Source organism: Microcaecilia unicolor, chromosome 1 (genome assembly GCF_901765095.1).
Source record: "Microcaecilia unicolor chromosome 1, aMicUni1.1, whole genome shotgun sequence".
Classification (NCBI taxonomy): Eukaryota; Metazoa; Chordata; class Amphibia; order Gymnophiona; family Siphonopidae; genus Microcaecilia; species Microcaecilia unicolor.
Window position 1 is genome coordinate 566,278,021 of NC_044031.1, and position 12,524 is coordinate 566,290,544.

At 43.4% G+C, this 12,524-nt stretch overlaps 1 protein-coding gene across 1 annotated transcript in view; it reads right to left on the reverse strand.

Moving 5' to 3' along the window:
- Positions 1-12,524, reverse strand: part of CSMD3 (CUB and Sushi multiple domains 3) — a 2,043,988-nt gene that overhangs the window by 501,295 nt on the left and 1,530,169 nt on the right. Inside the window, exon 36 of the mRNA XM_030189879.1 lies at positions 7,840-7,964. Within this exon, the coding sequence (XP_030045739.1) occupies positions 7,840-7,964 (125 nt within the window). The remainder of the gene's footprint in view (positions 1-7,839; positions 7,965-12,524) is intronic.

Here is a 12,524-nt window from a genome sequence, read left to right on the forward strand (position 1 = left end):
TTAGGAGGGGAGGGTCCAGATGGGATCCCTTAGGACTCCTCCTCCGAGAAGTACCTAAGATCCTCATGAGATGTCCATGAGCACTCCTCATCACTTTCAGCAAATAACTACTCATGGGAGGGCTGAGACTGAGCCTGCCTTAAGATAGAGGAACCACTACCTTTGTCTGGAGGGGCATCGAGGCACAGGCTCTACCCTTGACTCCAGCAAAGCTTCCTCCACCGACATCGACTGGCTGCCAGCATGAGCAGCTGTTGACAATGGTACCATATGTGGCACCAGGGTCAGAGGCCTCACCTCAGGCTGAGTACCTTGCGAGACAGCAGGAACAGGCATGGATGGTGTAAGCACCCCAGATGTCAGTGCACTCTGCTGAAGGATCCCCGCCAAATACTCATAGGCATGGCCTGGCTTGGTTTATCGAGGGCCAACTGGGAAAATCTGGGGCATTGGTTGAGGAGTAGTCTGCTGAACCATCGGGGCTGGTGCAGGGGTCTGGTCCTTGATACATGGAGACCCAGTGGCATACCAAGGGCAGGGCGGTGGGGGCGGTCCGCCCCGGGTGTCAGCAGGTTGGGGGGGTGCTCCGCTCCCGCTGCTCCCACCCAAAGGCTGCTGGCGCTGCAGTCCCCACCTGCCTACCAGCTCTGTGAACAGACGATAGCCCTCTTCTCCTGCCACCGGCACCCTGCTTTTAAAAAAATCCGTGAAGCGGTGGCACAGCGCAGCGCCTCACGTCTGCTCTGCGTGTAAAAAAAACAAATTGCCTCGTTGGGCCTTCCCTCTCTGTGTCCCGCCCTCACAGAAATAGGAATTTGGGACACAGTGAGGGAAGGCCCTATGAGGCGATTTGCTTTTTTTACACTCAGAGCAGACACACGCACTGCGCTGCTGCCGCTTCACAGATTTTTTTTTGAAGGCAGGGTGCCGGGTGGCAGGAGAAGAGGGCTGTCATCTGTCCACGGAGCTCAGGGTAGGCAGGTGGGGACTGGGTCGGGAAGGGGGGGTTCAGATGGGAGAAGGGGACTGGGTCAGGCAGGGGGGCTCAGATGGGAGAAAGGGACTGGGTCGGGGAGGGGAGGCTCAGATGGGAGAAGGGGACTGGAGCTTGAACTGTGGTTTGAGAAAGGGGCAGGAGGGAGAATGGGGCCATGCATGGGGCAGGTGGGAGAATGGGTCTGAGGCTGAAAAGGGGGGCCCTAATGCAAGGCATGTGGATGAAGGGGTCTGGAACTGGGGGCTGAAAGGAGGGTAGGTGGGATAAGTGGGGATAGTACTGGTACTGGGGGCTGAAAAGGGGCAGGGGCTGAAACTGTGTGGACTGGGGGCTGAAAAGGGGACAGGGAGAAGTGGCTGGGGGCTGAAGCTCGGGACTGGTGGGAGAAAAGGGCTGGGGCTGAAACTGGGGACTGGTGGGATAGTGGGGCTGAAACTGGGGGCTGAAATGGGGGGCAGGTGGGAGATGTGGGCTGGGGCTGAAACTAGGGGCAGATGGGATAATGGGGCTGGAACTGAGGGCCGAAAAGAGGGGGCAGAGAAAGAGAGCGGACAGATCCTGGATGGAATGGGGAGCGAGAGGGAGGGCAGATCCTTGATGAATGGAAGAATGAGGGCAAATGGTGGATTGGAGGGGCAAAGAGAAAGGGCAGACAGTAGATGTAAGGGATAGAAAGGGCAGACAGTGGATGGAAGGGGGAGAGAGAGAGGGCAGACAGGGGCAGATGGTGGATGGAAGGGGCAGAGATAGAGGGCAGATGTGGATGGAAGGAAGAGAGAGGGCAGACAGGGGATGGACGGGACAGCAGAAAGGGCAGACACTGGATGGCAGAGAGAGTGAAGACAGATGCTGGATGGATGGAAGACAGTGAAATGAAGATGATGAAAGCAGAAACCAGAGACAACAAACTATAAATAAAATATATATTCTTTTTTTTTTTTTTGCTTTAGGATAAAGTAGTATTGTAGCTGTGTTAATAAATGTTTATAAACAGAACATGTACATAAGGTAATATTTTTATTGGACTAATTTTAATACATTTTGACTAACTTTCAGAGAACAAAACCCCCTTCCTTAGGTCAGGAGAGGATACTGTAACAGTACTATACTGTACTGACCCGAGGAAGGAGGTTTTGGTCTCTGAAAGCTAAATGTATTAGTCCAATAAAATGGTATTATTTTCTATATTTGTTTTATTTCTATTTTTTAATTTGTAAAGTGGTGATTGGTATTTGTTAGTTTTTTCAAATTTACATCTGCTGTCTTTATATTTTGGACAGTACTAGGGGACATTTTCTTTTTCTGTGGTGTTGCATTGTATGCAGATTCTGGCATCTTGAGTGTTCAGTTTAATTTTTGTCTAAATAGAAAGTTTATGACTACTTATTCTATAGTGGATTAGGGTTTATCTGTGTTTGTGAAAAAGACATGGCTTACAGTTGGCATTGACTTTGCAGGATCGACAATCTGTACCATTCTGTCTGGTTTTGTTTTACAATAGGTGAATTGATATTCTAGTGCTCACTGTGGTGTTTAAGATGCTTTCATGTTCCTTGTGTGACTTGTAGAAATGACTGCTTATGGTATGGTAGAATTGCTGTATAGATCTTCAGTGTTTTTTTAATCTTGGTATGCCTAGTACTGGATTTTAGAGGGGGGTGTTAAAAAATGACCAGCCCCGGGTGTCAACTACCCTAGGTACGCCACTGTGGAGACCCACACATCGGCACTTCCACAATGGAAGGAGAGTGGTCTTCCCGGTGCTGACGTTTTTTGGCGACCAGATCTTTCAATGCCCTGGTGCTCCCAGCATCGTGCATTGAGGAGGATTGATGCAGATGCTTCTTGGCCCAGTGCTGTTTTTTGATTCTCCTTAGTGCCAATAAGGACGACATCCAATCCCCACGTCTCCTCAGTGTCAGGTCCGATGCTGACCAATGCTGGAGGCCCTGCACAGAGGTCAACGTCGAGGCATATGGGTCTCTTTACCAGAGATGGTCCTACTGCACTGGGTACAGTGCTTAAAGTCACTGGGAACCTTCAATGACATGGAAGGGAAAACAGCTGTGGCCAAATCAAATGACTCGATGGTGATCTTATAAAGGGGCAAATCACCAAGAAAAAAAGTAAGGACAAGAGCCCGACCAGAGCTCAGGCCTACAAGGGCCTAACAAGCACATAAAAACTAAAGAAAACCTAAATGTGGGGAAAACAAACTATACCTATAAGGGGTAAATGGAAAAAAGCAAGAAAGAGGAAAATGAAGAAAACATGTAAAAATCTGCAAGGAAGGCATGAAAAGCCATCAAAAGTAATGAACTGCACCAGGCACAGTGAGGGAGCCATGAAACAGTGCATCTTCTCACAGCAGATGAGAAAAGACTATTGGTCCCACGCTCTCATGGCAGGTGGGAAGTCAGTCGTGCATGCATTGTGGCGATGATGGCGCGTGTCTTAAAGTTGTAGTACAATATTTCAAACATTCTGTTCCAGGCGACATGGATGATGTCACTCACATGTAAGAATATGGCCTGCTTGTCTTCACAGCAGGTGCTGTTCAACCTCTAGTGACAGTCTAGTGACAGTTTATCCTCTAGCAGTAATACCATGAAAATATTTCTAGGGGCTTAGCAGCATCAATTTTAAAGAGGCATCCTCCAGGACAAGAGACAGTTAGGATTTCTCTTGTCCTCATCACCCCCGTACCCATTGGGGTAGGTCAGAATCCCATCGTACGGGTAGGGTCAGAGCTGATTCTTAGAATATTGGATTAAGAGGAAAGCTTTAGATTTGCATGTGGTGAGACAAAGGGGGTCCTTTCCTATAGACAAGCTACTAGGGATTGAAAGCTTTCTAGTGGAGGAGGATCCGGGTTGAGGGAGGAAATGTGCTATTGTGTCAGGGCCATGCCGATGCGGTAAGTGGGGTAAGCACCGCAGGAGGGCGCCCACCTCTGGAGGGCGCCGCCGCGGTGCTTACCCTCGCCCCGCGCTGCCGAGGCCTTTAAATCTTTTACTTGCAGTCGCAGCAGCGTCTGTGAAAGCGGAGCGCTGCCGACGTCTCCCTTCCCTTCGCGCTGTTGATTCCCTCAGTGTCCCGCCTTCTTCTGATGTCAGACTGCAAGTAAAAGATTTAAAGGCCCCCAGGGCGCGCCATGATCATCTTCACGGGGGGGGGGGGGGGGGGCGCGCACGCGCGCCAACTGTTCATCTGCGGGGGGGGGGGCGCCAACTGTTCATCTGCGGGGGGGCGGCACAGACCCTTGGCATGGGCCTGTATTGTGTTATGCTAAGCAGGTAATTTTTTTTTATCAAGGCACATAGGTTAATAGGGTTGGAAGGCATGTATTTTTACTCATTTTATAAAGATACATGGGTGCTTATGTTTCTTCAAAAAAAGTCTAGCAAAATCCTGTCAAGATCACACCTAGGGACAATATGACAGGCAACTTTGATATGATGTCCAAATCTGATTTTAGACTTTTGGTTTAAAAAAAAAAACATCCAAAAATCCAGTGCCAAACATGATCATTTTCAAACTAGAAAAACGTATATCTTTTTGGTTTGAAAATTGCCCTATTTTAGACATTTTTCTGCTTAGTGTATCTTTCTTTAAGGGCCGTTTTCAAACAAAAAACATCCAAGGGAAACATACACAAAAAACAAGACATTTGGGATGTCTGGGTGGCAGCAGTCTTACTAGACTGGCCACACATTCACCAAAGCAGAACAGTAGGCCAACCTAGGGAGCACTGCAATGAACTTCACATAATAGGTCCCAGGTACACATCACATGATAACCCCCATCTGTTGTATGGTGAGCCCTCCAGGAATAGCAAAAAATATGTATTGTACCCACTACAATAGCCCTTATATTTATGTTTATTGAGGATTTAATATACAGCCTTATCTAAAAGAAGGTCAAGGCGGTGAACAATAATACAAATTAATATAAAGTCAGAAAAAGGAACTCCATTAAAATAGTAAATAGACAATCACACATACTAAAATCATAAAGAATCATAAAAAGGGGAAAGGGGTAGGGATGGTGGGGAAGAGGGGAGCTGGGAAGAAATAGGAAAAATAGAGCATAGTATCTCTGAGTATACTCATCAAGCCAACACCTAACTAAAAAAAAAAGACTCAAAAGCCATTTGGAAGGTATTTTGTGGTTTTTGGGGCACTCACACTTTCCACCACAAGTGTACAAGTTAGAGTGGGATATGGGCCTGTGTCCCCTTCTATACAGTCCACTGCACCAATCACTAGGCTGCTCCAGGGACCTGCTTGCTGCTCTAAGAGGAATGGCCATTTTATCTGCAGCTGTCATAGCAACTGGTATACACTGTCACTTTCACAACTTGAGGGTGGTGGTGGTGAAAGGGGGTCAGTGACCATTAAGAGATTAAAGGGGTGTATGGCTTTATCCCTCTATTGGTCATTTGGTCAGTTTGGGCACCTTTTTGGCACTTAGACTTTATTCAAACAGATCAAACCAAAAATGTCTTCTTTTTTTGCCCCAAATGCTTTTACAATGTTCCATTATTTATTTATTTATTTTTGTTACATTTGTACCCCGCACTTTCCCACTCATGGCAGGCTCAATGCGGCGGGCAATGGAGGGTTAAGTGACTTGCCCAGAGTCACAAGGAGCTGCATGTGCTGGGAATCAGGGGCGTAGCCAGACAGCAGATTTTGGGTGGGCCTAGGCAAGAAGTGGGCGGGCACCAAGCGTTCTCCCCCTCCCACCAAAAACATATCTCAACTAGTGGGAAAATGCTTCTCTCCACTTTGGCAGTCTGCAGCAGGCATGTGCTGAAAACTGAGTATGCGCAGGTGCCAGTATCATGGAGAGCAGTGTTTTTGTTACCATGAGGGGGAAGTTTTCAGCTGCTGGAGCTTGGGATTCCCACTAGCTACTGCTAAACAAGTGGTACTGTTGGGTGGGCCTGAGCCCTAAGTGGGTGGGCCCCGGCCCACCTAGGCCCACCTGTAGCTACGCCACTGCTGGGAATTGAACTCAGTTCCTCAGGACCAAAGTCCACCACCCTAACCACTAGGCCACTCCTCCACTATTATCACAGTCCTGCCTAAAACTTGCCTCTAACATGCCCCCTTGAGATTTAGATGAAATGCATAGAAAAACACCTTAAAAATAAGTTTCAAAAACAGCAATTTGGACGTTTTTGTGAGAAAAAAAATATTCATCTGCTGCTTTGTGCCATTTTTGGACATTTTTCTGTTTTGGAAATGATCCCCTATACCTGCTTGAGAACAGGTATAAATATACACGTGTCCAATATACATGATTGTTTGTATTTTATAAAATATGAATGTAATTCATGACTCTGTCCATGTTCCACTCAGAATTTGTTCCTGAGCACACCTAGTATACAAGTACATACCAGCATGCACCACATGAACTTTCAGGTATGACCTAATTATATAGAAGCCCATTTACATATAAATTCATGTTTTACATGTGAAAATGGCTATTATTTCCTTTTAAGAGGAGATGTTATCAACATAGGCTATCATTAATTTGTGTTATTTTACTGATAATGCCAATTATTAGTAACTAAGGGCCTCTTTTACTAAACCACGCTAGCGATTCCTGGCACAGCAAATGTGACACAGTCCATTCATTTTGAATGGGCTGCCTTGTAGTTGTCGCATTGCTAGCCGAATCGCTAGTACGGTTTAGTAAAAGAGTCTTAAAGCTCAATGCATAAAATGGACATGTGCTAAAATAGCGTAAGTTAATGGTAAAATAATGTCTTAATGGTAACTGTGTTTTAAGCATGTAAAATGTATTGGATATTTTCCTGGATTTTGTTCTCAAGTGTATTTCTCCTGTTTGGCCAGCAGATGGTGCCTGTTTATAGTTAAAGCTATTACAGAGGACTAACTTATCTTTCTTTATTTAGCACACAGATAATAGGAAGTGCCTGTAGTGATGCAACCAGTTTTTTATTTGAAACTTGACTGTTCTGGGTTCTGACTGGCCTGGATTTTTGAAAATTACCCAGCATTTGCTGACTGTTGTTTCAGTCTTAGCCAGGAAGAAAGTGAGACAGATTTCTTTGCTGAGGCTCAGTGAATTATATGCCCTGATCTTCCCAAATACTGTTTAGACAGTATACAGATGTTTAGTCAGTGTTATAATTAATCCATATTTTAGTTACTTGTTATTGTTTGCCAATTGCACATTTTTGTCCATTGTTCCAAGTTCTGAGAATAAACAAAACTATTTTGTCTGCCTGTCTGGACTGATAAAGAATCCTGGCAGTTTGTGTGTTGGGTCTGTGAGTACTTTCTGGAACTGTGGAACCACTGGAAGTGTGGGTCCAGAAGACTCGCCCAGAGGCAGTTGTGACCCAGTCAGTGGGAGGAGGGTACAAGCTTAGAGCACAAGTGGCAGGGTGCAGGTGGACCACCTGTCCTGGGGATAGACCCTCTACATGGTCACAGGGTAACCCCAGGTGGGTGGCTAGGAGTTTTGTGACAGTAACCCACATTGATAACTGCACCCAAGGTCTGCCCTTTACAACTTACATTACTTTGATGGTTTACTCTGTGAATCAAAAATAAAACAACTCTACATGCCTTTAAGTCATAAGTAGATTTCCAAAGTTAAATGGTTGCATACTATTTTCCCTCTGAATAGGATCTCATTGTATATTTGATTACTCCTTTAATCTTCTGGTTAAAAAAAAAAATCAGCTATTCCATTGTGATATTTGTCAATGCTTGCCATACGTTTATGAATAGATATGTTTTTCTGGCTGACAGCTTTGAAAATATTAGCTTGTATAAGAATAAATAAAACAAATATATTCTTACTTGAATGCCTGCTCCCTCTGGTACTGTGATCTTCCATACACAATTCAGATTGTTATCATAGGGTTCAGGGTAACCAGGTGACAAAATGGTTCCCTTGCGTTTAGTTAAATTTCCACCACAAGGCACTTAAGAGAAATGTATAAAGAAAAAATAAAATCACTATGTATTTAACAATTAAGGTTGTGTTTTAGAAGCAGTGGAATGATGTAATGAAAGTTGACATAGTAATAAACATACTGAGATTTAAAACACTGGCAAAGAAAGATACTATGTTTTTTATGGGTTTCATTTTTAAATTAATTTTCCCATGAAAGCTAACATGTTTTCATACCAATTGAAAACATCAAAAAATAAAGACTTTCTTGAATATGCCTACTTAAAATCAAATTAACCCTAATGAATGCCAGCAGGGAAGGAGATTTCCCCCAAACCTTTGTCTTTAGTAATTATATTCAGAAACAGGAGGTATTTTTTTCTGTTCACTGATTGCTCACAGTCTAATCCCCCCCCCCCCCCCTGTTTACTAAAGCATAGTAAACAGGGGGGTAAGTTTGTACCTGAGGCAATGGAAAGTTGTGACTTGCTGAAAGTCACAAGAAATGGTCTTAGGATTTGATTATGGTTGCCCTTTTTCTCAGCCCACTGCTCTAAAAAATAGGCTATTCCTCCACTTTGAATTCCCTCTGTAGTATTCAACTAAAGAAGAGGATTGATTCACATTCCCAGGTAGGAATGTGAGCAAGAGACAATTTGTCAGAAGTATTATTGAACTGACGCAAATCAGATCAAATTATTTTATAAACAATGCATCTTACAATAAGTTCCGAGAGAAGAGGACATTTCTCTGGTAAGTGAACACTATTTGCTTTGTGCTTTGAGAACTTAAAGATTGGGGTTTAAAGGGGGAATTGTAGGTTAGTGGTAGGCAAAATAAAAATATAAAAAGCAAATTTTATCAACTAATCTCCATAATCTTTTAAACTTAGTTTTAAAAACTTTGTACCACAGCATTAACAGATAGAATCTAGCAGGAACTGCAGGATCTAGTTTAGTCTTCCTGCCCACCCCTAGGACAACTCTTCATTTATAGTCAGCTATTGTAATTAGGGTAACAAGCAAGGAGTGCTCTTACAGAGTTTTAAATACATTTCATTACCATCTAAGAAGGAAACACTAAATAAATCATACAATATAATATATAAACTAAAAGACATTTTTATATTAGGCTAATATCCTTAAAACTGTAGCAAGCTTTATATTATTGAAAAAGACAAAAACACTAAGATGGAGTCAGCAGTCTAGCAGCGAGAGGGGTGCTATCCAGGCGTTTGCATTGAGTGTTACATGTATGATTATCTCCCAATTGGTGAGATGTCATATGTGTGGGCCCAATGCAAAGAGTTCCTAGCTCTCAGATAATGTGTCTGTTCTTTGAGGCTAGACTAGCAGACTTGGAGGAGCTGAGGGAGACAAAGAGTTACATAGAGGAGACCTACAGGGATGTTGAAGAGAAGTCCCACCTCCTGTCTTGTAGCCCCTGTTCTACCTTGGAGGAGGGGGTCTCCTAGAAGGATGGCATCACCCTGGTGAAGTAGGAAGTACTCCTGTAGCCAGGACCTTCCCACCAGGGGATTTACTATCCTCTCGCACCGAGGATACGTCTCCAAGTGCTGCCCGGGAGGTAAGGGTTAGGACAGATGTTGTAGTTGGTGATTCGATAATTAGGCATATAAATAGCTGGGTGGCTGGTGGATGTGAGGATCACCTGGTGACTTGCCTGCCTAGTGCGAAGGTGGCGGACCTCACGTGTCACCTAGATAGGATTTTAGATATTGCTGGAGAGGAGTTGGCTTTCTTGGTACATGTGGGTACCAATGACATAGGAAAATGTGGGAGAGAGGTTCTGGAAGCCAAATTTAGGCACTTAGGTAGATAGCTCAAATCCATATCCTCTAGAGTAGCATTTTCTGAAATTCTACCCATTCCACGCACAGGGCCCAAGAGACAGGCAGAGCTCCAGAGTCTCAATGCATGGATGAGACGATGGTCCAGAGAGGAAGGTTTTAGACTTGTTAGGAACTAAGCAAAATTCTATGAAAGGGGGAGCCTATTCCGAAAGGATGGGCTCCACCTTAACCAGGGTGGGACCAGGCTGCTGTCATCGACATTTAAAATGGAGATAGAGCAGCTTTTAAACTAGAAACGTGGGGAAGGCCAACAGTCATTCAAAAGTGCATGGTTCAGGAAATGGTATATTTCAAAGATATCACCAAAAAGGGAAGATAGGATATCATGATAGTGAGGTTGCAAAAGAGACCATAGTAGATCTGGCAGGTGTCCTTAAATAAAAAATAAAAAAACAGACAAAAGATTGCAAATTAATACTGTCAAGTACTAAGCATGATGTAAATAGGAACAACAAACATAGTTTGAAATGTCTATATGCGAATGCCAAGAGCCTAAGAAATAAGATGGGAGAGTTAAAATATATTGCACTAAATGAAAAATTAGATATAATAGGCTTCTCTGAGACCTGGTGGAAGGAGGATAACCAGTGGGACACTGTCATACCGGGGTACAAATTATATCGTAGTGACAGGGTGGATCGAATTGGTGGAGGGGTAACATTGTATATTAACGAGAGCCTTGAATCAAATAGATTGAAAATTCTACAGGAAACAAAACACTTCTTGGAATCACTGTGGATTGAAATTCCATGTGTAAAGGGGAAAAGGATAGTGATATGAGTGTACTACCGCCGTCTGGTCAGGATGAACAGATGGATGCAGAAATGTTAAAGGAAATTAGGGACGCAAACAAACTGGGTAACACAATAATAATGGGTGATTTCAATTACCCTGATATTGACTGGGCAAATTAACATCGGGGCACGCTAGGGAGGCAAAATTCCATGACGAAATCAAGGACAGCTTTATGGAACAGCTGGTACAGGAGCCAACGAGAGAAGGAAAAATTCTAGACCTAGTCCTTAGTGGAGCGCATGATCTGGTGCAGGAGGTATTGGTGCTGGGGCCGCTTGATAACAGTAATCATAATATGATCAGATTTGATATTAGCTTTGAAGTAAGTATACATAGGAAATCAAATACATTAGCATTTAAATTTTAAAAAAGGAGACTATGATAAAATGAGAAGAAATGTGAAAAAAACCTAGAGGAGCGGCTGCAAGGGTCAAAAATTTACATCAGGCATGGATGCTGTTCAAAAACATCATCCTGGAAGCCCAGGCCAAATATATTCCACATATTAGAAAAAGAGGACGGAAGACCAAACGACAGCCGGTGTGGTTAAAAAGTGAGGTGAAGGAAGCTATTAGAGCTAAAAAAAATCCTTCAGAAAATGGAAGAAAGAACAGCATAACGAATGTCAAGTCAAATGCAAAGCGCTGATAAGGAAGGCTAAGAGGGACTTTGAAAAAAAGATTGTGTTGGAGGCAAAAAATGTTTTTTTAGGTATATTAAAAGCAGGAAGCCGACAAAAGAATCGGTTGGGCCGCTAGATGATCTAGGAGTAAAAGGGGAAACAAGGAAGACAAAGCCGTAGCAGAGAGATTAAATGAATTCTTTGCTTTGGTCTTCACCGAGGAAGATTTGGGTGGGATACCAGTGCCGGAAATGGTATTCGAAGCTGACGAGTCGTAGAAACTTAGTGAATTCTCTGTAAACCTGGAGGATGTAATGGGGCAGTTCTACAAACTGAAGAGTAGCAAATCTCCTGGACCGGATGGTATACATTCCAGAGTACTGATAAAACTGAAAAATGAGCTTGCGGAGCTATTGTTAGTCATATGTAATTTATCCATAAAATCAAACATGGTACTGGAAGATTTGAGGGTGGCCAATGTAACGCCAATTTTTAAAAAAAGGTTCCAGAAGAAGATTCGGGAAATTATAGACTGGTGAGTCTGACGTCAGTGCCGGGCAAAATAGTAGAGACTATTATTAAGAACAAAATTACAGAGTATTATCTTCAAAAGCATGGATTAATGAGACAAAGTTAATATGGATTTAGTGAAGGGAAATCTTGCCTCACCAATCTACTACATTTCTTTGAAGGGGTGAACAAACATGTGGATAAAGGTGAGCCGCTTCTAGATTTCCAGAAGGCGTTTGACAAAATACCTCATGAAAGACTACAGAGGAAATTGGAGAGTCATGAGATAGGAGGTAGTGTTCTATTGTGGATTATAAACTGGTTAAAAGATAGAAAACAGAGAGTAGGGTTATATGGTCAGTATTCTAAATGAAGAAGGGTAGTTAGTGGGGTTCCCCAGGGGTCTGTTCTGGGACTGCTGCTTTTTAACATATTTATAAATGACCTAGAGTAACTAGTGAGGTAATTAAATTTGCTGATGACACAAAGTTATTCAAAGTCGTTAAATCGTGGGAGGATTGTGAAAAATTACAAGAGAACCTTACGAGACTGGGAGACTGAGCGCCTAAATGGCAGATGACATTTAATGTGAGCAAGTGCAAAGTGATGCATGTGGGAAAGAGGACCCCGAATTATAGTTACATAATGCAAGGTTCCACGTTAGGAGTCACGGACCAAGAAAGGGATCTAGGTGTTGTCGTTGATTATACGTTGAAACCTTCTGCTCAGTGTGTTGCTGTGGCTAAGAAAGCAAATAGAATGTTAGGTATTATTAGGAAAGAAATGGAAAA